This window comes from Colletotrichum aenigma (genome assembly GCF_013390185.1).
Source record: "Colletotrichum aenigma strain Cg56 chromosome Unknown KSG_Cg56_contig08, whole genome shotgun sequence".
Taxonomy (NCBI): Eukaryota; Fungi; Ascomycota; class Sordariomycetes; order Glomerellales; family Glomerellaceae; genus Colletotrichum; species Colletotrichum aenigma.
The window spans coordinates 2,159,828-2,184,984 of record NW_023500914.1 but is presented as its reverse complement, the minus strand read 5'-3'; the positions used below and the strand labels follow the sequence as shown (position 1 = coordinate 2,184,984).

Below are 25,157 nucleotides of genomic sequence, written 5' to 3'. Positions count from 1 at the left end.
TGGACATCTCCCCGCCGCCGTTGTCTGCGTCCGTGGTGTAGCCCTTCCGTCGATGCTGTCCTGTTCCGGACTCAATTGTCTATTCGCTCTTGCGGTTTTTGGATCACAGATGCCCACTGCTTCTCCCATCAGCTTATTGTATCCGTTGATTGAAATGTGATTAGATAAGCTGGAGATAGAGTGACATATGCGAGGAAGGAGGCCACGGCAGCATCCCGGAAGAAATGCACCAGAAAAGCAGGAGCGAGAGGGAAGCAAAAGAGAAGGAAGGAAAAAAAGAAAGAACGAAAAAAACGGATACGCACATCCCATCCGCCCATCCCATCCCACCACCTCTTGCCTAGCCAAAGGTACCTGACCCCAGGCACCCTCACCATAACCATCATCATCTCAGTCTCTTCATCCACCCACCCATTCAACATCCATCACAACCACCCCTCCCACACCCACCCCCTTCGAGGCCAGGTATCTTGTATCGCGCACTGTACGCTACAACCTAGCTAGCACTCGACACCCTGGTCTCTCCCCCAAGGCCCCCGTCGCGTCTCTGAGGTCTCCGTAGAGTCCCAGAGCCCAAGACCGCCACCCCCCCCGCCTTTCGTTTTTCCTTAAACTGTCTGGTCGTGGCCGCAGCCCGTGCTACCACCTCACTATCCTCTTTTCATTCACTCCGCAGTCCCCTTCGCCTTATTCTCAATCGAGCTTCTTCCCCAACTGACACTTGTTGCTTGTTTCTTGAACAGCAGGGGAAACTACTTGACAGCCAGAAGCGTCTACCGATACGCATCGACCACCGAAGAGAGGAAGAAAAAGAGGCGCCAGTATCAGCGGCATTTCTCGATTTTGACCCTTTATTCTGCGTCAAGCCAAACCCGTTTATCGGTTTAGTGCAAAGGCAATCACAAAAAAAAAAAAAGAAGGACCATTGCAGCACATTCCCGGACGTGTTGTACCCATCTCAGTTTGCCAGGCTCCCAGGCACATCATCACCCTCGATCTCAGCTCACTCACCCGTGGGCCCCCCAACCCAAACTCCGACCCGAAGAGCCAGTCCCCAGTCCCAGGTTCCTCGAGTCGCGTTTTTCCTTTTTTCTGCGCGCTCCAATCCACTCGAGCGCACCCGCAGAACCGCAGACCAACACCACACAAACCAAACCCGCTCGGCTCATAACCCGCACCGCAGCCCAGTTCGTTTCGCAGGGCCAAGCCTCTCTCCCACCTTACCTCCTTGCCTTGCTTCGTACCCGCGAACCAGAACGGCGACCACCACTTACCCTTTTTAAACACCACCACCCCATCCTTCAACCACACGGCGCGCCTGTCAAAAAAGAAAGTCGATTTCGACTACCGCCAACCTAGACAACTTCTGTTCCTTCGCTGCCCCGACAAGCACAAGCGCATGCCAGGCACGGCAGCCCCAAAAGTCAAACAAAGCAAATAAAAAAATTAAATCAGCAAATTCCTCGCTTCCGTTGGTCGGCAAAAAACGCACTACACGCACTACCCACCTGCTGCCACCACTACCCGAGCAACCTACACCTGCCTTTCCCGGTTGTGGTTTTGGCTCTTCGCCCTACTTCCTTCCTGTCCCTCCTCTCTACCTACCATCCTTCCACCTGCCACCACCCTCCACCACTCGCAAGGCACCAACCACCACAAGGCCACCGCAACCGCAACCGCTCTGCACCAGACTCGATACAGGTTACGTCCCGTCCCGACCTGGTTTCTTCTGCGACAGAATCAAGCTACACACAACAACAGCCCTTGCCTCCTGATCAAGTATAGATCAATCGGCACCACGCTCAAAGCAGCATCTCCACCGTTATTTTACTTTTTACTGCCTCGTGATACCATCCCACAATCACAAAGTCCACAATGGCCGACATCACCGATCAACACGACCAGACCTCGCCCACCGACCTCGATGAGTCCCAGGTTGGCAACGGCAACGCTGCCGAGAACAGAGGCGTCAAGCGCCAGCGTCCCAGCACCGCTGACGATGAAGATGATGATGACGACAAGGGCGGTCGCGAGCGTCGCAAGATTGAGATCAAGTTCATCAACGACAAGTCTCGTCGTCACATCACCTTCTCCAAGCGCAAAGCAGGTATTATGAAGAAGGCAAGTACCCGTCGCATTCCTCCACACGCCTGCTTGTCATCATCATCACACTTCGCCTGGCCGCATGCAAACCATCGTACTCGACGCATCAATTGCTGACTTGACGCGTTCTCCAGGCCTACGAACTCTCTGTCCTCACCGGTACTCAGGTCCTGCTTCTCGTCGTCTCAGAGACTGGTCTGGTTTACACTTTCACGACACCAAAGCTGCAGCCTCTCGTCACCAAGGCTGAGGGCAAGAACTTGATCCAGGTATGGCTTCTCCCCGTTTTCCATTCGGGGTGTGGACCTTGGGGGCTAACTCGCGATACAGGCATGCCTGAACGCTCCCGAACCCTCTCAGGGTGGTGAGAACGGCGTCGACGACTCGAACCAGGTCGACTCTCCCGAAGAGCCTCCTCAGCAACAACTCCCTCCCCAACGCCAGGGCATGCCCCATAACCCTCACATGCCCCCCAACTACGGCATGCCCGTCGGTGGCATGGACCCTTCGCAAGCGCTCGCCTACCAGAGCTATGTTCAGCAACAACAACGGGGTGGTGGCTACGCGATGCCTCCGTCTGGTCTCCCCCAGCACACGTCGCACCAGTCATGATAGCCAACAACAACTCCATGACCAATGCATTTCTCGTTGATACCTGACATCCTCTGCATTCTGGAGACCTCGCTCGTCGGCACCGGACATGGTCGGCATTCTTTTACTCAAACCCGAGGCTCTGGCGGTTTGGCGTTAAAGTTCGGTGTTACCACTTGCTGCATCTCGTTCCACTACGTTTCTTTTATTTCCCTTGCTCCCGATTTCCCCTTCTTCGATTCCGTCGCCAGTGCGCGGTGGTCTGAAGTCCTTGGCCAATGACCACAGTCGTAGGCTTTGGCATTAAACGAGGATCAAAGACTTCTGCGCACTGCCCTTATTACGGAGCGAGACCTAATGCTATCTTGTGGTGGACACCTGGGAGGATGTGACGAGAACACGGCAACATGGATCACACTCGATGAGAGAGAAGTCATGACGGACGGACAGGCATTGCGCAGGCGGTCTCGTTGAACACAACATTTTGTGCCGCGGGCCTTTTCTTTCTGATGCTGGCTCCAGACGGGAGGTTGGAAGCGTGGCGCGTTAGTTTGTATGGCGGTGCTAGCCAAGTTTTTCTCTCTTTCGTTTATGCGGGGGAGGATGTTCGCGTGGTCTGCCCTTGAGAAGGGGAATGGAAGGAGATTCCGGCGCGGGTGGATTAGGTTTTTTCAGCATGAGAGCATGATATCTCACGGCTGGGGCAGGCACGTTTTCCTGGAATGGGACTCTGATGATTTCTGTCGTGGATCATGAGCCAAGACGCGCGCGACCTCCTCTTTTTATTTTCTTGTTATTCTTCCACAAAACCTCCCCTGAGGATTTTCGTAGGACTCGGCTTCGATACCCCGGCCCTGGGCAAATCAACAAAACAACTATACATTCACATACACACACTTTGTCTGTATTATTGCTCTCTGTCTTGAGAGAAAAGACCTTGCCTCTATCGTCCTTCCGCGCCCGAATTGCTTTTGGAGTCAGATGAGATATGCCCAGGGGAACAAGACGAGAGAGACGAGCTGCTTCGGAAAATGGAAAACGAATCACTATGCGGACAAGAGGGAGGGGAGGACCGGGCCACGGGAGAGGGGGTGGAATCAGTTGAATTGTATGATAGCACTGTACTTCCTTGACCTTTTGCGCGGCTGTTTTTCTATTACTAGAAAGTCAGGGCCTAACCTGACAAAACTGCTAATCACTTTCACGTCTTCACGATGTTGCCTATTTCCCCTCTTTCTCTCTCTCTACCGTCTACCAAGCATTTTGTCCACAGTGTTTAACCCCCCAGTTTGCGAGTAAACGAGGAAACGGCCCGTGAAACAAGTCGGCGGTATCCTTACAAATCAGCACCGCCAATCATTCGTCGTCTTAGGAACCTTGCCGTTTGCGGAAGGGGAGGTAGGCAGGTAGGTGTGGCGAGCGCTGGTGGTGGTGGTGGCCGTCATGGTGACATGACAAGTGACTGAACTCTAACGGAGTGATGCGAGACACTGTGAGCTTCCTCAAGGGCGGGTTCGCTGCAATTAAGATTTTTTTTTCTTGGGATGATTCTTTGTGTAGTGTGGACGTATCTACTCAAAATCCATGTTGCGTCGATGTCCCTTTGTCATTGTATGTTGTTTTTTTTCTCTCCCTGGAAATACCGTATTTATCCAAACATCGGGGGTTGGGCCGGACTTACCTCACGGAGAGAACGCAGCATCCACATGCGAACCCGCTCTGAGCGAGTACGGTCGGTATTTGAACAATCGCAGCCAGCGGGCGGGCGGACGGGCTGAGGTCGTCGGATTGGGAAGGAAATAAACAACATTGCAAGCCACCGGGATTTCCTCAGCAGGCAAGGCGACGTCTTTCGCGCCCAAGTATTAAAAAGAAGTGATCCTCGCTCGGGCTTGGGCTGATCGGGTCGAATGCAAGGGCAGCTACAGCTGAGAAAGTCGAATGCTGCTTTTGGCTGTCTGGCGGATTGTGATTCGGCGGCTGGGAGTCCCGCCCGCCGCGCCGGCCTTGCGCTGCGACCGCTGTCAGTGGTAGGAAAGGTTAGACTCAGCGGTTTGGCTGTGGACCCGACAACCCTGGGGGGGGCCTAATATCAGCGGCTACTATCCGGGGCGCACTGCTGCCCGTGGTGCTTGCTGGTGCTGCCGCCAGTGTCTGCAATGAGTGTCCGCACGGCGGGCAGCGGGGTAACTGGTAGCGCCTGGGTACGCATGCTTCCAGGTGCCTTTTGGCGGGCTGACTGTCTTTCAGCTGAGGTGGTGGTGATCAATCGTCTTTTTGTGTGTATGGATACGGCTGCTAAATCGACTGCGGCTGCGACGATGACTTGGCGTGGATCGTGTCAAGAAAAATCACATGTGTTTTATCCGAAGCTTCATTTTGCGCTTTCATTTTTTTTTTCCCTTGCTCGTCGCGTCTCTTTAGCGGGGTAGAAAACGCGTTTCCATTTCGGTGAAGCTGTCGATGGTGGGGAAGGTCCTGCCTGGATTGGGACAGGATGCAGGGACAGCTCGTTGCCTTTTTGGGCCTGGTGGGCTTGATAACATTCGCAGCCGCTTGTGACGGCAGCCTTGAGCATAATTTGGTTGGTGTATTTAAAAAGACGCAGCAGTCATATTCTTTTTGCGTCTTGCCTGGCTGACCTTTGCGCAAAATCTGTAGCGCAGGTTGTATGTCGTGATGTCTTTCGACGAGGCTACAGCTGTGGTTATGGGAGATGCCATTGGCAGCAGCACCGCTCAGGAGGAAGCACCGGCCAGCAGACAGTCCCCGTGAGCAAGGATGACCAAGAGCGAGGTTGGTTTTGAGTTGCGGTTTTTGCGACTTTTCGGGCCTACGCAAAGGCTATCTTGCCGAGTTCCAAGGACATATCTCCTTGATCGGATACTGCTCCCGGGGTCGTCGTATCGCCCTCACTGAGTGGCCTTCAGTAAGTAATCAAGACTAACAATGGATGGTTCGTTCTCTGTTTTGACTGTTGACAACTCCAAACACTTCCCATGCTCAGTTCACCTGTCATACTGCGATCATGAGCCAGTAGGAACGAACAACGGAAGTCGCTTTAACGCTCCCCGGAGCCCGTCGGACTCTGCGTATCATGCGCCGCCCTTCCGACGTTTGAAATAACGGCGTCCGCGCGCTGCCCTCCGGATGGTTGGGCTGCATTCTCCACCGACGTTTGTCTGGCAATTCAGCCTCACGCCTGGGTCCTTGTCCTTTCCGGACAACCACGAACTCTGCATCATCCCAACGACAGCCGCTGGAGTCGGACAGCATCGTGGAGGCCCACATTCGCCCGAGGTCCGTTGATGGGAGATATGTACCACACAGTGCTCGGAGTTGCCGTGTCATCCCCTCGCTTTTGTGTTTTTTTGACATGGACAAATCCGTCGGGTTTGGGGACCTGTCATACAGCCGTCAGAAACATTAAGGTCTAGTCGACGTCGACATTTCCATCGTCCGGTGTTCTATCCCAAGACCCGTGAAGCTAGTCGACGAGCGGCAACGCGGATGATTCTGAACAGGCAAGGTTCAGCCAACCTCCAAGTCACCAGTCAGACCCAAATTACACCGCAAATAGCAGCGAAGCTGGCTGAGAAGCTTCTTCAGAACTGCGCCAACAATATTCTCATGAGTTGCCTTTCGGTTTTTCTGACACCGACACAGGCGGCGACGACGTCTCCTGCGGTACACTCTCGTAGCTCAGCCATTCATAGCTCTAGCATGGAGAGGGGATCTTGGGACAGCATCATTCGCATGCTTGCTGTACGCCACGTGGAACTTTCCGACCTCGTTCGTGGATTGGCCAACCGCGTGGTTTGAGTGGCAGCCAGCGTCGGGGCAGTGAAACTTCGAAGTGCTATTCGCACAAGTGGTTCAGATGAAACGGGCAGAAACAAGCTCTCTGGACAGACGGGCCCTCTGAAAGTGCGGCAATCAAGACCTCCCACGGAGTGATCGGGGGTTGCGCCTGGTCCGGGTGACGTTGCCCTCAGGCCCCACGACTCGGAGGTTCGGAAGTTGTGGAGGGAGGATGCTTGCTTGTCGACAATCACAACGTATCCGTACTCGTGAGGATGTGAACATGTGAAAGAATCGACGATATCGAAATATCGTACCCAGGGCGCCCGAGTAACGTGATCCAGGAGCAGAGCAAGTGTTTATCCAAATGCCTAGCGTGGATCTTATCGTGGACGATGGGCAGATTTCCCCAAGAGCACTAGCTTCTGGTCGTCGTCTGTGCAACCTGCAGCAGTGAGTGGGCGCTGGGCAGGGTCCTGGCTGATGCAATCGACAGCTTACCTAATAATCCGTGTTTGTTTGCCAGCACTGGTGGTGTTTACATGTCTATCCCGTTGAGCGAGCGGCTCACTTATTGTCCGGTTCGGCCACAGTGGAAATGTATCACATGAAGAATGGATGGCCTGGCGAGATGGCACTGGTAGGGTCCATGATAGTGTCTCGGTTAGTGAGGAAGCGCAATTGGGAAAGGGCTGAGGGGGTTTGAGAAGGTTTCTGCACGGACCAGTTGCTAGCCCCAGCGGATTTGTACTTTCTACATTCGTCACTATCACTTGCAGGAGGGCAGGAACACCACGCCAGGCATTTGGGGACCAAAACTCGCGACGGCTTCTTGTCATAGCTGCCAGGTTGGCAGTATCACCGTCACAGCAGTATGTAATCGTGCTATTTACAGCACCTCTGAACGAGTGTCATATACTAGCCACTGGATGCCTGGAGGCTCCCTTGACAGGGACCCAAAAGAAAAAAAAATCCCAAAAGTCTGAAGGTTTGTTGTTGAAGGTTAAGCTGGTTGGTAACTGTCCGTACTCGTGGTCGCATAACTCGTTTCCATCTTTTCAGCGTCCACGACCGCTGGTCGATTACCGCGGAAGAAGACCTCGTCAGCCTGTCAACCAGACTGCAGCCGGTCATGTCCGCCGCAAAGTCGTCGCAAATTGGGATAGCCTAGTGCTCGCCCATGGTGGCAAACCGGCCTACAGCGAGACTGCCCATGAAGACACCGCCGAGAACCGAGAGAAGGTAGCCGACATTCATTGTCATGACAGCCAGCATACTATATGCCCATTAGTACCACGTTTGAAATCGAATGCGGGTGATGATTGCTCACAGCAGGTATCCAACACCAGCGATGGCCGTGTCAATCAGTGCCCGGACGGGATCAACCGAAAATCTCCATGGTCGCCAAATACCGTGCTGCTTCTGAACGACGGTGACATTTTCTTCGACGCCATTCTCGGAGAGGACCATTTTCTGAGCCATGCTGTCGGATGACATCTTGTCGGCCATTCCCAGTCTGCCGTTCACACTGACGTATCGGCGTTTGAAATCCTTGTCCAACCACCGCTTCTCTTGAATGGACTTGAGGGCAACCATACTGCGCATGGCGAAAGCGAGGAAAATCAGGAAGATACAGGTGGCGGCGTAGGTTCCAACACTGTTCGGAGTCCAGGTCTCAGTGTAGAGTGGGGTCCGGAGGTTGGTTTGGAAGATGGTCATCATCATCATGCTCATGCTTGAGCCGCTGCTGGTCGAGCCGTTCATGTTCATCGATCCGGATCCCATATCCATGCCGGGCATGGCATCGGAGGCGGTGGCCGTTCCCGTCGTCGTATGCTCATCTCCCCCATGCCTTGCCATAAGAGCGTCCATGGTGGCGGTTCGAACGTGCGAAGCGGTCGACGCTGTCGTGAAAGAAACAAAGCGCTTGATATTAGAGAGTGACGAGGGATAGAAATTCCAACCAGGCTCCAGTCCCGGCCGTGTATTTAGATATTAGATCTCGAAGCGACGTATGTGAAAGAGAGCGACGTGATCTTCTTCGGACGGAGCGTGGAGGAGAAGGGTCAGGCGGCGAAGACGGTGATATAGATTGGCGGCGAGAAGGTTTGCGAGGGATCTTCAGACGCTTCAAGCAGGGAGGGCGTTACGAATGGTGACTCGCAAGGCGACGGCGAAACAAGAGCATGTTGTGCATTAACGCGAGGTGACTTGGCTCGTGCCAAGATGTTGGAGATGGGCAGACGTGACTTTTTGTCGTTCCTGCCGACCGGCCATGGAGCTTGGATGGTCCTAGGTGAGACGGACGGCTGGACGCAGATGGTCCTAAGATGCCGTTAGCAGCTCGCCGTAGCAGTGATGCCGAGATGCAGATAAGGAGTCCCGTGAAGGAAGTTACTGGCCTCGTGGGACGACCCCCTGCCAAACTTGCGCAGATGTGGAGTTTGCGACAGCGCCAAGGACGGATAATAAGCGGAGGCCCCCGAGAAGCTCTTTCTGATTGGCCGATCTCGGTTTAGTGCTCGCCCCGCCCGGGGCAGAAGAAAGTACTGCTACCTGGCCCTGCTAACAATTTTTACCACGAGTGACACGCGAACTCTAACGTCCATCCACTCTGCGCTCAAACAACCTGCTCATCTGGGATGCCGACATCAGCCTTTTCTCTACTTTGCCTTACGCCGTAGTCTCTCGCTATCCACACAGACTTCGAACGAATGACGAGACGAAAAGATGCAGAGCTGCAGCTAATCACGATACACTGCACTTAGCTGCCCGACTACCCAAAAACACGATCAACAGACCCCATTATATGCGCCGTGGTATGCCTTATCCTCCGGCGGAAGACACCGTGGATGACTCGAACGCCTCTGAATTCCCAGAATAGAACACTCCCCCGGATTTCTGAACCATTTGGAGACACGAACATGGGCCGCCGAAGCAGATCAGTCCAGCCAAGCCCAGGCGTGACAGAACTCAAATACGCACCCTCGAACTTGAGATTGCGTGCGAGGTGGAATGTGCCCGCCGGCGGTCTGGTCAGGGAGCTTGGCAATATCAAGGGGCCCTCGTTTGAGTCAATATCACGCTTATTCGACACAAGCTCAGGGTGCACTTGCGGCTGCTACCATGGGGCTCAGAGATGCAGCTAGACTGTCTCATGTGTCGTCACCAAAGCATGATGTTCAGGCCAATCTGAGCATTCGTCCAAAATCAAGACAAAACCCAACCTATTCTCGGCCGGTCTCCCCTTTGGAAAACAATACTCATCCTGGCAGTCTGATCCAAACCCGCCAATCGCATCCGTTGGAACTCGGTCTTTGCTGGGATTGCCGTTCAGTTCTTCGTCCGAGAGACGTGATTGGCGATCTGCCTGCGCATCTGCCCCGATAGTTTGATACCGCCCCACTTCTCGCGTGTTACCATGATTCTGTTCCTATTGAACGTGGCGATGGCGCGAAGTTCGGGTTGACACTTCTTCGGCCGAATCAAGAACTTCACTTCATCTACCCAAAACAGCAATCAGCTACAGTTTCACGATGAACGGCCGTATCGAAGGACCACAAGACGGACAGATGATGAAAATATTCAACCACGAGTAGTCCATGTGTTTTCAGATGGTCAAACAACGGTGACCCGTTTTCAGTTCTCGGAAACGTCCTAGAAAACACCTACCCGTGTCTGACCCACCAGCGGCTTTTGAAGTTGTCGTCAGCAGCGGCTCCTCGGCGCAGCAAGAAACGAATCCACAATCTTGCCTCTGCGCCTTTGTTGCCAGCTTGGAGCTGATGCAAGCAGTATGGCATTCACAAGGACTAATGTGGCTTGAGGCGGCACGAGTCTCAGCTAAAGTCGGAATCATCAGCTCCCATCTCAAACCACCAGCCTCATCCAAACTCTCTATTGGAGCTGCTTCTAGTTGAGTTCAATTGCGGGCGTATGCTTGTCCTGACGAATCAAGACGTTTGGTTTGCTCAATCCAGACAAAACCTGCCAAACAAAAGACCATCAAACTCAGACATGGAAAAAGAGCCGTGTACCCCCTGTTCGTCATCAGCGGCTATAGTAACAATTGCTCCCAACATTTCCACGGCAACGAAGAGCCAGTTTGTTGAGGGTATGCAATACTCGATCGATTCCATGGCAGTTTGGCATTTCGCAGCCTGCCGACTCCGATGACGATAAGCGGTATCTTCCTTCAAATCTTTCCATCAACGCAGGGAAGCTTTTCCCTGTCGAGTGAATTTCCACTTCTGAACCGCTCGAATACGGCGGTACTTGAATCACGCCGGCAAATGGACTGTGCTATTCGTGCTTGTCCCGCCCCTGAGCCGGCCACCGGGTTTCCTGTGGGTTGCGATCGACGAACTCTCCGGATGAGCCATGCCGGAAAACAACCTATCCTAGCAACGATTAACAGTGCTTCGGGAATGCTTGAAGATGAATTGTCCGATGCCCGAGCCGCTACACTGCTGATTGAACGCATCCTTGGCTTGCTGGCTAGGATGGGACATGGAACCGTCAATGGTGTTGGAACACCTGACCAATGGTGCCATGGGGTAGTGAATCGACTCGAACACCAAGGTCGTATTGACCACCTGGATAGCGCATGTGCAGTCAACATCTCATTCGTTATGACTGCTGCCGAAAAGGATTATTGTAATCCCAAAGCCCCATGCAGCTTCCCGTCAACCCGGCCATCCAGAACTCACCCGCTTCTGACGCCGGCGCAGCCTGCAATAAAGTTCGGCGACGTCAAGTAAGTGGTTTTCCCGCTCCGGCCGTTGAATTCCTTTGTTTGGTACTCTTGATGACCTGTCTCCGTCAGACATGGGGAATGATCTGCACCAAGCGTCCACAGAAATTGGGTGGGTTGGAGCCATGGTTGGTCACAGGCGGGGAACACAGGCTATCACATTCCCATCTGCATCCAACCCAAACCGCGGAGCCGGGATCAAGGGGCGGGTGAAGCAGGTTGCCGAGTCTATTTCGACGACTTGCAACGGATGCCCTGGCTTCTTTCCCGATGAATGCCCATTTGGTGGGATCAGCCCGAATCACGGCGAACGGCGTTCCGTTCTACCCAATAATTTTCTTACACTCTCGACCAGGATGAAGTCTTCATCTAAAAGACTCAAGGTGTCGCTCTTCAGTATCGACGGATGGATTCGGTCGACCTCAAGCAACTGTCAGTCACCATCCTTGAAGTGATCGACAAGTGCGATGCCGTTTTCCTTAGACAAGGAAGGAAATATCCGAATGTGAGGAGCTGTCCGCGACGATGACATTGGGCACATGCCTGGCCTGGTGACCGTTGTCCTCGGCTGCATGTGCGAGACTTTGCTGCTTAGAACAGGCTCTTACAATTGCGCGAGCCTGCGCACTATTTCAAGTCAGTCGTTGTCAAACCGAACGACAAGCCAACGTACGCAACTGCGCCCACCACTCATTGACATTAAATGCTGTACTCTGTGCTAAAACGTTCTACCGAAGAGGTGAGGCCGATGATGGGTGGGAGGAAATGACTGGCTTACAGATAACACGAGCGGCAAAATTGACGCGGACGCCATCTCTTCCACGAATCATTCCCGTTCCAATCAACTAGGGTTTGAATTCTACTCGGGTATCAAATACTGTCCTCTGTTTGAACGAAGATGGGTCGTCCCAATTGAAGCAGGAAGCCGTACAGCATCAGCGGTGTTACTGAAACAAACACCACGCCGTTCATCTGACCAAAGAATAATCAAGAAGACGTCGCTCTTGAATTGAGCTTGTGCTTTTCGTCATTGAAAGAACTTGATCGCAAAGAGGACATACGGCCGGGGTCGATAAAGTCACCGTCAGCTTACTGCAGGCAATTGAGTACCATGACCTCGAACGATGCGATGGCCATTACTGTGGCTGTCTGGATTCGAATACTGTTTGAAGACAAGATATAGAGCCGCAAAATGCTTCTTCCGCTCCCGTTTGCGCCCTCGTTTTGCGGGATCTCGCCGACGAATTGCCGGAGCGACGCGTGTGTCGTCCGAGGCGCCCAGATGCTCAAGGTTCAGCCAGTCAAATCTCCAAGAAACCCACCTCCGCTGGACCAAAATTCACCGTGTTCGTTTGGTTCGGACGCAGAGGTGAGATTGGTGGGAAGGAATGCGGCGGAGCTGTAGCGCAGGATATCGATGGAATTCCCCAATCCCGCATCCGGACGTTCAGCCGCTGCCGCCGGAAGGTAGCCACTAGCCTTAAAGTGGAATATCGAGCAGCATGACGACTTATCTTCCCTCCGAGTGTGCTGATCTGTACGAGATACCTTGCCAGAGTGTGCTCCGCCTTGTCAGCGGCGGCACATTTGGCAATGCCCCTGCCGACAGCCGGCGGTCCTCCACCCCTTCATTCCTCCTCGTGGACACAGCGTTCACCCGGCTTCGGGAACCGCCTTTGGGGCGTACGGCATCGTGGACATCCCTTCAAAACGGCGTCTCTCAGGAACGACGTGGCGAGCAGGGCTTGTGCCATACCACGCCGACTCGAAGAAAGAGAAGAGGCAATGCGAAAGAACACCAGGAACATCCGCCAAAACCGGCAGCCACGGCGCTGAAGGACGGCGTGGCATGCCTCTCCAAAACGGAGGAGTGAAGGAAGTGGCCACCGCCTCCGATGGCAATGCTTATTGCGACTGGGATAGGGAAAGGCATGCGTCCTGCTCGCCAAGGATACGCGCATATGCGACATCGCAAAGTCGACCGGCCGCTTGGGGGGAGAGGAAGCAAGGTCCTTCTGCCTGCCGTGTCTACCCACCCTACGATGTGCTCTGGGTAGTACAAAGGACGATCAGGAGTCGACGCGGTTGGCCCATGGTCGTCAAGTGGTCCCCCACTCGCACCTTCAGAGTACGAAGTAGCACCACACCAACATGGGATGTGAGGGACCCGTTGGACACCAAGGGCTATAATGCCAATTCGTTCGGATGCAATCATGGAGACAAACACTGAGAGCCCCCTCGTGCAAAAATGGCGTGGCTCCTTCTAGCTCGTCAACTAGCGATGCCACCAGCATGCCACCGAAACCCAGGTAAAGGGGGACAGGAGAGCGGAGGAGGGGAAGGTTAGAAGCCCCCTCGTCCTCCCGGGTAGGAGGCGTCTTTCCGCCAGAGAGCGCTGAGTGGGAGGCGAGAGAGAGTAGGATGGTTGTTCTTGGACTGATCCCCTAAAGCGCCGCTATTCTTCTATTCCTCCGCGTGAGCATGTCTCAGCTCACCTCAGGTTTGGTTCAGCTTCCAGCCAGCCGTCTCGCCTCTTCAGCCACGCCCCTTCACCCCTTCCTGCCCTACGAAAGGCATTTGGGACTGGCTTTGTTCACCGCGATACTCGGGCCATCTCCTCCAGAATTGAACGCGTCCAGCTCCGATGCGATAACCCTTTTGGATCAACACTTGGTGAGGGATTTTAGCATTGGAACGGGAAAAAACAAACCGCAAAGTCACCTGTCAATGATGACTCGCTGCCGCATCTACGACGACGCAAGGGGTTCACTAACACTGCATCACCTGTCGTAACAGTATGAGGAAAGTTAACTGCAGCCTGCACCAAAGGCGACTCACCAACCACATGCTTCTGCTGCCACCATCACCAACACCACACCTTAGCGGCTGGCTGTGATGGGCGTTTTTCTCAACGCGGGGAGGAGGCACCAGGTGAGCTGCAGTTCTTTTCAAACCTTCGACGCCTCGACGCCTCGACGCCTCATAAAGCTTGATGTATGGAGTACCAATATTGGTCGATAAACTTCCAGATTCTCCAGTTCATCTGGACTTGCTGGACTTGCTGCTCCTGAGCTGCAGAAAGAAACAATCTCTCCCGACCGGAATGGGCGAAGCTCCACGACCGCCGCGCGTACTAATCTATCGAGTATCACAGAACGAGTAAAAATATGGGTTTTATTATCGGTTATGGCAAGGGACATGCGCGGGGGAGAAGAAGCTGATCTACTGCGCGCTTTGTCGGTAGACTTGTGCTTTCCGCGTCCCATCATCCGATCTTCCGACAAGCACTCAGAATCTAGGCTCTGCGTCTGCATGGTCCCGGCCCTCTCTGGCCTTGTATCTCCGGTTCGCTCTCTGCCTCCCACTCGCTCTCTGGCCCGCCCCTTTACCCGTTGGTGGTTGAATGGCAGAAAACGGAGAGGCGAAACCATGGCTGGACTAGAGATACAGTTCTCCAATTGCTGCCCATGCAACCGTGCTTGTCGCCGCGCCCCCCAAATCTCATCTCATCTCGTCTATACGCCTCTTTTGTTTCTCTCCCTATGCCTCCGGTCCTGTCAGCACGCCCGCGCCGTCCTGACTTGGGAAGCTAAAAATGTCGTTCTTTTTTAGTCTGCGAAGCTAGATCAGATGAAAGGGGGGGCCCGGGCGCGGGGGGGAAGGGGGTGGGGCGTGAGGCTTCACGTTACCCGCAAACCTTCCTCAACCTCACCTTGCCCGTTTGCTTGCTTGCTTCCGCTCTGCTGCTACTGCGCGTCACGATATAGCTCCATGGTTTAAGTCGCCCCAAGTGGAGCAGTGGTCTAGGAGATTTTCGGGCACGTCAGCAAGGAGACCCGAGTGTCCTCCTTCCCACGTCTATGGTTTCTTGTCTCTGCCTGATACGACGAGGCTATCTCGACCGCGGACCACAGGCCATCGTGACGACCGTGTCTGCGAACCTGGGTTGCTGGATTCTCCCACGACCTTGTTCACCCATGACGCGCAGCTCGTACCAGTCATACGGATGCTGCCCTTGCGTGATTGACTTTCACGTCCGGCAGCATGTCGGTCATGATTTCTAGGGCAGAAGGGTTGTCTCGGGCCAGCTGATGGAAGAGGTTGGTCACGAACCGCATGTTTTGACATCATCGATCATGACTATCCACGACGCGCGGTCACTGGCCTACAGAGCTTGCGAAAGATGGGTCTGAGATATGTTCCTGAAGTTTAATCGATCAAGGTAAACAACCCCGGTTTTCAAAGTTTCTTTTGTACACAAATGACTTCTTATTCACCTGTCCAATTTTCTGAATAGATCCCCATAGCACTAGATGTCCCAGACAGCCTTCCCCACCCCGTATGGTACATTGTACTGGTATCTTTGAATCCAAAATAACAACAAGCTGTGATTTCCAAACACCACATAGCATTTCCGCCCGCTGCAATCTCCAAGACCCTACCCCTTGCGCCGAGTTCCGTGTCCGATCCCATTATTCCCGTTTATGATGGTATGTTGCGTGTGTCGCCCTTCCTGAGCACCCAAAGTAGATGTCGCAATCCGTTCCTTCGCCACCGGTTCCGTTGCCCATTGTCGTGATTTCTGACCCAGAAAGTGAAGCCTTATAATAAGGTTTTGGTATCACCGGTGAAACGACCCTTATAGCCTCACCCCGTATTATTAAACCCGAGAAATAGCAAAGTGTCGTATAGAAAAAGACCAACTCGATTTGATGGAATCGTGATCTTGCATGTAGCATTTGTCGACCCATTTTCCGAACGCCATTGACGCCAACGTGATTCAGTTTCGTAACCAAGGCAGCCATTCCACCTTGGAGGTGGATGAACGTTGAAGGTGGCTTGCTTGAGAGGCACAACCTTGACAGCTACGTCCCTCGTGCGCCACCGGGATAGGCATCAGTTCATGCCTCACGCTTGACCGAGGTGGGTGTCCCGTCATCGGAGTGATCTCCCGGCGAACGTCGGTTGTTGTCGGTTGAAGCATTCTCGCCATCCTTGTTTCCGCAGCCCTTGACGAGGCGGTGTCTCTACAATGTTCGTTAGCGATGTTTCTCAGTGTCAAAGATTGAAATATGAGAATGGGGAGCCATACCTTCAAGGCATCCTTCCTCGAAAAGCTCTTATCGCAAAAGTTGCAGGGGAAGGGCTTGACGGCCAGATGGATTCGCTTGTGTCTCTTCAGATCGTGGTTCCTGTTGAATGATTGTGGGCACTGGTCGCACTTGAAAGGGCGCTCCGTTTGGGCGTTTGCTTGGCTGCCGTGGCCGTGACCATACATCGAGGGACCCATGTGGTGCGGGTAACCAACGCCCATACCAGACACGAGAGACATTTGATGCCCTGGGGTGTTGAGGTTCGACATGATAGGCCCTCCCATTGGAGGAACGCCATAAGCGTATCGACCATATGGCTGAGGAGGTGCCATTCCGGAAGGGTGGGGCATAGAGGCCAACCCCCTTCCCGGTCCGGCAGAAGTCGTGGGAGACGGCGCGGTCGGGGATGTGTGCGATTGGAAGCCGGGGAATCCAGACTGCTGAGGAGCTGAGGATGCGTAGTAGGATGGTGCAATGGATGGTCGGGACTGCGCATATGAGTCAACATTCGAAGATAGAGCACCAGGCGTGGGAGGCTGCGTCGAAACTGGAGTCTGAGAACCGAGAATGGCTGTTTGCGCAGTTTGAGAGGCCTGGGAAGGCAAACTAACTGGAGTAGATCCTGCTTGGGAATAAGCCGCTTGGGAAAACTGGTGACCCTGGCCGTAGGAGGGGCCCGGGAGACCCTCTCCGCCGGTTGCTGGAGACTGAGAAGTGCGGGAGTATGGCAAGGGGGATTGCTGTTCGTAAGTGCTCGCTCGTGAGGAACCGTACGGCGATTGCTGGATGGCTTGCGGTGTCCCAGAGCTAAGCGCGTAGGAAGAGCTCTGAGGGGTTGGCCATGCTCCGTGCTGCGAATAGTAGTGTGAGCTTTGGGAGCTGGTGGTGTTGACACCAGAGGAGAGGGGGCTGAGCCCTTCGCCCGTCACTCCTGAAGGCGATGTTAGACCTGAGCTGGCGGTATTTGGAGAGTGGTGCGCGTTGGAGGCTGCGGAGGAGGAGGAGGGAGGAGCCGACGACGGATTCGTGCACGTCGCCGGCCATGGTGAAGGAGTGTGTGTAATCTGATTTGAGTAATTGAAATAGTTCCTCATACTAGGGATATCTTGGTTTGTCGATGGTAGCTGGAAAGGAGGCAAGGCTTGGGTCGCCTGTCGGCGAGCCGTAAAGCTCTGGGAGGTTTCCATTGCCATTTTGTAAAGAATATTCTCCTTTCTTTGAAAAAAAAAACCGGGAAGGTCGATTGTCAACCTCTACGGAGAAGGTTTGTAGTCTCCGTGTGACCCGCTACCTTGAGCTGGGCGTTGCCTGATGGTGTAGCTTCGTCGAAAGGGTTGATCCTCCCGGAAAATGCTGATGGTCGAAAAAATGGGGCCGACGGCTGAAAAGAGTTGGCACTCAGGCGCAGGCACTGAGGAATGAAGGAGCGGGAGCGGTAACTCTTATGCTTCTTCTCGCTCCTGGCTGCTGATCTGTCGGTGTCGATTGACTTCAGTTACCCCGTGCCAAACACGATCGTGAGTCTGCTGCTGCCGACGTGTCCAGAGAAAGACCAGGGATTATTGCAGGTAGATGTATGTCCAAAGACGACTGAGTTTAAGGGTGTCCAAAACAAAGTTCAGAAGTACTTGGCGGAGTGGAGGAAACTAGATCGATGGTATGCAGGAGATGATGATGAGAAAGAGAAGATGTCCCTCGGGGTAAAGTATGTCTGCCAATGGAAAGATCGAAGGAGGCTTTGTGCAGGTTTTAAAAGCTATCCTGGTTGGGATGTCGAAAGGAGTTATCGTGCGTCGATCACCTTAGGGCGCCAGTCCAGTCCGTCCCTCCATCCACTGTGGAGGCGGCTGTCGAATATATGTAGCTTCGCAATGGTGCGGGACTTCGTCTTGGGGGCTAACCCAGGATTTGTTAGGCCAAAAGCCAGCCAGGCTTTAGTCCGGGAGGGCTGAAGGGGGGCTTGAGAATGGGTAGTCGGACACCAAAAACTGAGAAGACCCTGGCGCCTCAGCTCCAAGTACCGGGGGTGTACTGTCTGACACTGGATGGAATAATGAGGAGGGTAGCTTCTGCCCTACGGAACGAAAAGAGTAGTATAGAACCTCGCGATTGGATTCTTTGCTCCGCTGGCGGAGGCGACAGCGGGAGTTGTTGGAATGTCTGAGGTAGGTGAAGCGGGGAGAGGATGGAAGAGAGATGTGATCAAAAGTATGCTTTTCTCTCTCGTTCAGTGTCTCTCCAGCAATTCTGTCTCTGACTTTCCCTCTCTCTCTTCTCTGCTATGTGTCGTCCGGGCTTATCATTCATCGAGGTCCAGCGGGAAGAGGTACCGAGGCCTAGCACCACGCAGCTCAGTGGGTGAGAGTAAATCAAGTTCAGGTAGCTCTCGACACTCGAGACACCTACTGACCTCCGCACTGCTGGTACCTTACCTGGAAGACGGGCGACAGTGGCGTATTGAATGTCCCTTAGCTTGGGGCAGCAGAGTCTGGGCGTTACAGGTCGAAGACGGAATACAAGCAGGCTGCCGGGACGGTGGGTTTGAAGAAGGGGGTGGGCTTCTCAAAAAGTAGGCGCCAGTCTCTGGAGATTAAAGGTTAGTATTTCATTGACGGACGAGGTAGTCAGCCTCTGTCTGGTGTGTGCTAAGTACACAACCAAAGGTAGGCATCAGGAGTGCGCGAGGCTCCTTGCCTTGGGGAAACACACGGACGAGGAGGGTGAGTACAAGGAGGGAGGGGAGGGGGTGAGGAGCGATTGGCAGCCAAAGTGACCTGGGCAAGGGGGGCTCAAGGGTGTGGATGCACAGTAAGAAGACGCATGTATCTGTGGATTGGCTTCAGTGATTGGGTTGGAAATGGAAGTGGAAGAGGGAGTGCGAGAGTGGATGGGAGTGAGGCAAGTGTCGTTTCTGCAGAGAGCAAAGGCCGTGTTCCTGCCAGGTCTGTCATCAGTCAGTAGCCATTGCTGAGGAAGAAAAGTAGGGGGGAGGGGCCAACCTGCCAGCCGGAAAAGAAACGATGAAAGAAGCAATAGGCGGCGTGTGCGAGTGAAAGAGAGAAGGATGGGGTGTCGTCTGAATGGTAGACACGGTAAGGAAGATGGGTAGGTAGTCGACGACGGGCCCTACTTGGAGTCTTAGACGGGAAATAGAGAGACAGGCAGTAGTAACATGCTGGAAAGAAAGAAAAACGGACAGAAAAACGGACAGTCCAAAATGTCGAGGCCAAAACCCTGACCTCGAGACTGGCTGCAAGGCAGAGGTACTCTGTACAGAGGACGGATACCTGGCTTTGCTTTCTTGTTCAGGCGAGACTCCCCAAATCCCCCTCCATGCACCAACGCCAGCACCAGGCCGCCGGATTCCCATCTCCCTTATCCCCTGAGTTTGACCTTTCCCAGTCGAGCAGCAGGACGCATGTGCTTGGCTGCTCGCCCGCTGGCATCTGGTTTGGGGTCTGGGTCAGGTCTTTGCCCACTCGTAGCGGGCCAGAAGAAGAATAGCGAGGTAGCTTTTTGCGGCGGAGCGACGTAATAAGCTACATGGTATCATGCTCGAAGCGTGTTTGTTGTGGTGCTCCATTCAACCTTCTTTTTCTTTTCCCCGAACTGGCAGACTTTGGACGACGTCGAGTACGAGATTGGAATTGGCTTTTCGGAACGAATGAGCCAATGTAACAACGCCGCCAGCCTGATGATCGGGAGGGAAAATGACCGTGTGGGTAATATACCGGGAGACGAAGAGGGACGGCTATCCTGCGGGTGCACATATGGGCGGCTGCCTGTAAGTAAGGCAAGGCAGTGACCAAGCAGACCGGCTCGAGGTACCGTGCCCGCGAGTGCAAGCACGAGCGCTGGCAGGCAATGAGAAAGAGTCCTGTACCTCCATCTCGGGTTGGAGAGCTGGGATCCCATCAGCTAGGGCCAGCACAACCCCTGTCCCGGAACCTCAGCTTATTCGCACTTTGACCCGTATTATTGCTGGGCCCACCCTAGGCCATTGTCCTCGGGCGCGACCTCCTCATCCCAGAGACAGTGAAGTGATTGCTTGCGTAGGTAGTTGCCCACCGTCAGGTACAGAGGGTGCTGACAGTCCTGTTCTTTGCTCTGCTCTGCTCTGCTTCGCTGTGCTGGACTCTTTGCTGTGATGGACTGGACTGGACTGGCACTGTCAATCATCTTGCCCTGGGCGGTGGGCTCTGTTGGGTTTGGGTGTGTGTCTCTAGGATCGACTACACGCACCCGGGGGTATCCCCGGGACAAGCGACATTGACGCTGCCTCCATGTTCTGGGTTAGGCCCTGCAGCTGCTCAACCCTTTACCACAGACCCGAGGTCACCATCTGGGTCCAACACGCAGTCTGGTCTGCTGCGGTGTTGCTCTCCCGTTATCCCATCTCATCTCATCACATCCCACCTCCTGAAGCGATGTGATGCTGGCGGGTGCTAACTGGATGGCCAACGTGGTTGCGGTGTCTAATGCTGCCGTACAGTGTGCAGCCTGCCTCAACCATCTGGGTACAGATGATAGGCCAACGGGGGGAGGCTCTACCAAGAGCAGATACCGTCACAGACTCCTTGGTGTTTTTGGGCACGAAAATCGGCGTGTGGCCGTCCACTCGTCGTGATGGGGAAAGCAATAGCTGACAGAAGCCAGGTCCTGCTTGGCATGGGAGCGTCTCGCCACATCTTAGATGACACCTGGGCTCGTGCATAGCCATGAGCTCGAGCGGATACCGGGGAATGACGGCGCTGGGACGCGGTATGAAGACCAGTGCTGAAGACCGCCCGTGCGATCAAGGGCCAAAAAGGATCATCGTTTGGGAGGTTGCATTCAAGAAGCGAGACCTGATGCGCTTTTGGATTTTCGTCATATCTAGCGTTCCTGGAGTTTCAGCGCGCCAAAGTGCAGTGGCTGTTTTGTGTCCCACGCAGAAGGTAGTGACGGATACCAGGGGCGGAATCCGGTCAAGTAGGTTTGCCCGTGGGTGAAAGAGAGTGATGGGAACGGGCACGCGCCAGCGGTTCCCTTCGCAGTGTCGTACCCATTTATTATCAGACGAGGCCTTCCTTTCTTGTTGGCTTGAGAGGATTGATTGATGCTTGTTTCCTCGGCAGATCGGGGCACATGATACCGTTGGATGATGTCCCGCTTGACCCGGCGGCACATCTTAATCACCCGTTTGGCGTCCGTGGCCGATGGCCGAGATCCCATGTCGGCACAGGTCATGCCAATGTCTGTCATCGCGGAACGAGCAGAGAGAAGCGGACTGACACTTCAGTTGTCGACGTTGGGGTGCATCGGGAAATCTGAGATATGGGTTGGGTTGGTTCTCTCCCCCAGCGGCGGCGCTCAGCTCGCGCTTCAGCCCGCAGGGGTCGAGCCGGGTATCTCTTTGCTGTCTCCACGGGCCCCTGGCTCTGTGTCAAGTACCCCAAAGACGCCCGCCAGGGTTCAGCTTGTTCACAGACGAGGTAAAGCGAGAAACGCTATCGTTGCTGGTTTGGTTGACCCGTCGTTGCGCGCTCCCCAATTGAAGCTCGGACAATTTTGCGCCCCAGTGCCATCTGATCTGATGAATGATGAGATGGCTCGTGGGCTGGCTTGACAGGCTGTCACAGGCGCATGTACATACATGGCAGCCCGCTGCGGCTGCTCGAGCTTTTGCACAACGCCCTCCGTCATGCATCCATCCCATCGTCAAGCCCAAGCCGCGCGACTATGCGGCGGCCCGGTCCAATACCTTCATAAGCTTGACGTGACGGCTGCTTCAATACTTCAGACGAAGTCTTTGCCATCCGGACTAGAGAAATTGCATATGCAAAGCAGAGTCTGGGATGCCTCAAAGCACGTCCGTTTTCAACTTCAACACCTGGAACTCCCCAGAGAGGTCGGTTCACTGCCGCCTTCGACCCGGCTTACTTTCTTTGCTCTTTTTCCAGTTGCGTTAGTCCCGATATCATTCGATGTCCACTGGTCTTTCAAAGTGTGTGTGTGTGTGTGTGTGTGTTGTCTCCTTGCCTGCCTCGGCCATGTAGAATGCCGCCCCAACGTCCAACGTGGGTGTCGTCGCTTGGCCGGCAGGCCGTCTTCTTGCTTTTCCCTGCAATTCCGTCTAGTCCTGGCCATCGGTTTCCTGAGCCAAGGTACGCCAAACGTGACCGCCGATTCCTCTGCAGACCGCCACGCCCTCAGCTGAACCAATTCATTGCAGCATTTCGAGGCAGGGACTTGCTCCATTCGCTGGGACCAGGGATTCTCCTTGGACTTGGCCCAGCCGTGTCTCGCTCTACTGGCCATTCCGCCAGGTGCATGCGCTAGCCGCCAGCTAAGAGCGCCACTACTGCATGGTCCAGCTGCGTGGGAATGCATACGGCTTAGCATTGTCGAGGTGCCACGGTGCCACGGAGCCGGCGGGGAGGGGAGACCATCTGCACGTTTGATCGGGTTTGTTCTGTTGATCATGACATGGCTAGATTCCGTTCCCACGAGCGAACCGAGCTGGGACGCCACAAGGATGCTTCCGTTCCGAGCCAGCGAGAAAGTCGGCATTGAGCAGCAGAAGACCACGTTTGACGTGGCTTCTTTTTCCCTGCGAGGAAAAAGGGAAGAAGTTGGGTAAGCGGTGCACTCGATGTATGCCTCGGCCCTGCACCCATTGCTAGTCCACATTGCGACGGGAACTGTGGTGACTCGACAAGTGACAGCAAATGCAATGTCCTCACCATAAGCCTGCAGCTTCCTATTGATCATGCAGGGGCTGTTCCTCATGTCGACGAGGGGCCTTTTGACATTGTAAACACCCGTAAGCGTGCCTCACATGGGTTGGTTGTCCCATCCCTCACCGCAACGGTTGAAGTTGGTCTTGTCCTTGTGCACTTTATGTCTCCTGCGTACCATCATGCTGCATGAGCCTGTTCGACCATCGGTATTAGACCTAAGCGACGTTGTAAGTGCTTTGCGGCGGAGTGGGTTCGCGTCGTTGTCATCAAAATTGTGCCGGCGCTGCTTGTGCCTTGTGCGAGTCCCATGCACCCATCCACGGGCCCACTCCCACGTCGCACTCCTCTCCCAGACGGGAGGGACGCCGGGGTTCCATGTGCGTGGTGTCGTTCCGCTCTTGGCTGCCCCGACACCGCGTGCCTCTTCATGCCTCCCTCAACTCCTGTCTCCCCAGGTTTGTTCCAGCTCCCCTCCCCGACTACCGCCAGAATAGTCTAGTCCGGACTCGTCCTAAAGCCTGAACTGGACGATGGGCTTACCTCCTTCTGGGAATTTTTGACGAGCATTAGGGAGCGTGTTCTGGGCACCCTCCTTTAAGGTCGCGTAAAGGAGACATGACCTCAAGATTGAATGGTGTCGAGCTTCTCAAGCTTGGAGAGTATGGCTACTGCATCACCAGCCGATAATGAACTCGATATGTCTATATTGTTTCCAATTTTAGTGCTTTGCGAAATTGACTGACCTACCCATGTAAATTGGTTACCTGGAGTAGGTCTTTTTCCGCGATTGCGGATTGGCGTCACGTCTTGTGTAACCCATTTTGGGCTCACGTCGGGCAAACAACGACGCGTATGTAGTGTCAGTCAAGTTCCCGGCACGGCTGCGCTGCTTCGCCGTTACACCCTTTTTATTTTACTTAAAGTTGGACCTTTTGTTGATGGTGGTAGAAATTCTGCGAGAAGATGGGTTTGACCACGGATGCATGTGTTTGGCCATGCACACCGTTGGAGATTGAAACGTGGGGGCAAGATCGTGGCTTTTCACAGGCCGTCATGTATGCGTGAGAAGGACAGGACGTGCTCCTTGAAGTGAAAAGCTGGTGCTGGGATCGTCGCACCCATGGCAAGAGCCAGGAAAAAAGCCACCACTGCCCACCATTACATATGGCTACGTAGTGCAGATCGAGGTTGCAAAACGGCAGTGAAAACTTTCCCGCCATTTTGCCATAAGCGGCAGGGGTTTGTTTCTCGTCAGACAGCCACAGCAGCAGGTCCCATGCTGATCATGCTTGATTAGTGAGGCTAGAATGTCTCCGTGGCTCTTCCCAGCATGTAACACGCCTGCGGAATCCAACGATGGAAGCTGGGGGTACACATACGGTTGGAAATGGGCCAAAGAATGAGCCGTCCTTCTCAGAACAGACGACATAATCAAGCCTCATTGTCCGATCCGTATCCTGGGCCGTCGGTGCCTCGAGACAAGATGGGGCTTTGCGAGGGCATAGATGGTGCTTGTGAAACAAAACATCATATATGGTGCCAATGCCGGGCCAGGTCGACCAGATGCGTGTATCGTCCTTTTGAGAGGATACGTGTGAGAAAGGATGACACGCGGACCTAGTGAGATTGGGACGCAAACAGAATTGCATGCTGTTTTGTTCAGACGGGTGGTTTATCCTCCGTTGCGACCTTGAGTCGACGTACCCTCAAGAGAATGGCGTGGGAGATTGCGGAACTCGTGTTCTGTCACGGGGAATCGAGAGGGAAGAAAGAGCTGAGACCGCAGGCGTTGCGAGAGGTGACAGAGATCTAAAGACCGCTGAAAGATTGTGTGAGAAGCATCCTCTGGTGATAGCGACGATCTGGACATTTCGAAACGTCTTTCTGAAGCCATGGTCCCAAGGTCAGCACTCGTAGTAGTGTATTCACAGAAGCCTATGTTTGAGGAGTCTTGGTTGAGCAGAGGCGGGCGGGCGAGGCGTGGCAGAGGCGCGTCGTCGGGGGTGTCGATATCCGCCACACGCAGCATGTAAGGCAAGGTAGGGGGTAGGGAAGGCCCTGTCGGAGGGTGCCATTGAGCTGTAGGCAGCCAGC

The 25,157-nt window shown here is 54.2% G+C and overlaps 6 protein-coding genes across 6 annotated transcripts; 1 reads left to right on the top strand and 5 right to left on the bottom strand.

The window, feature by feature from the left end:
• Positions 1-1,875: 1,875 nt before the first annotated feature.
• On the top strand, positions 1,876-2,715 carry MCM1 (Transcription factor of morphogenesis MCM1; the record flags this gene model as incomplete). The annotated part of the gene is made up of 3 exons (XM_037327353.1): positions 1,876-2,107; positions 2,293-2,372; positions 2,434-2,715. The coding sequence occupies 3 exons, from the start codon at positions 1,876-1,878 to the stop codon at positions 2,713-2,715; spliced, it is 594 nt and encodes a 197-aa protein (XP_037174352.1).
• Positions 2,716-5,606: 2,891 nt separating this feature from the next.
• Positions 5,607-5,970, bottom strand: CGCA056_v012108 (uncharacterized protein; the record flags this gene model as incomplete). Its single annotated transcript, XM_037327352.1, has 2 exons — positions 5,607-5,687; positions 5,743-5,970. 2 exons carry the CDS (start codon positions 5,968-5,970, stop codon positions 5,607-5,609), a joined length of 309 nt encoding a protein of 102 aa, XP_037174507.1.
• A 1,692-nt stretch (positions 5,971-7,662) lies between these two features.
• Positions 7,663-8,367, bottom strand: CGCA056_v012107 (uncharacterized protein; the record flags this gene model as incomplete). The annotated part of the gene is made up of 2 exons (XM_037327351.1): positions 7,663-7,771; positions 7,826-8,367. The coding sequence occupies 2 exons, from the start codon at positions 8,365-8,367 to the stop codon at positions 7,663-7,665; spliced, it is 651 nt and encodes a 216-aa protein (XP_037174786.1).
• Positions 8,368-11,727: 3,360 nt separating this feature from the next.
• CGCA056_v012106 (uncharacterized protein) lies at positions 11,728-12,062 on the bottom strand (the record flags this gene model as incomplete). The annotated part of the gene is made up of 2 exons (XM_037327350.1): positions 11,728-11,868; positions 12,027-12,062. 2 exons carry the CDS (start codon positions 12,060-12,062, stop codon positions 11,728-11,730), a joined length of 177 nt encoding a protein of 58 aa, XP_037174640.1.
• Positions 12,063-16,149: 4,087 nt separating this feature from the next.
• ZNF808 (Zinc finger protein 808) lies at positions 16,150-17,534 on the bottom strand (the record flags this gene model as incomplete). The annotated part of the gene is made up of 3 exons (XM_037327349.1): positions 16,150-16,275; positions 16,341-17,272; positions 17,438-17,534. 3 exons carry the CDS (start codon positions 17,532-17,534, stop codon positions 16,150-16,152), a joined length of 1,155 nt encoding a protein of 384 aa, XP_037174502.1.
• Positions 17,535-19,180: 1,646 nt separating this feature from the next.
• CGCA056_v012104 (uncharacterized protein) lies at positions 19,181-19,711 on the bottom strand (the record flags this gene model as incomplete). The annotated part of the gene is made up of 3 exons (XM_037327348.1): positions 19,181-19,285; positions 19,341-19,467; positions 19,551-19,711. The coding sequence occupies 3 exons, from the start codon at positions 19,709-19,711 to the stop codon at positions 19,181-19,183; spliced, it is 393 nt and encodes a 130-aa protein (XP_037174504.1).
• Between the last annotated feature and the right edge of the window lie 5,446 nt (positions 19,712-25,157).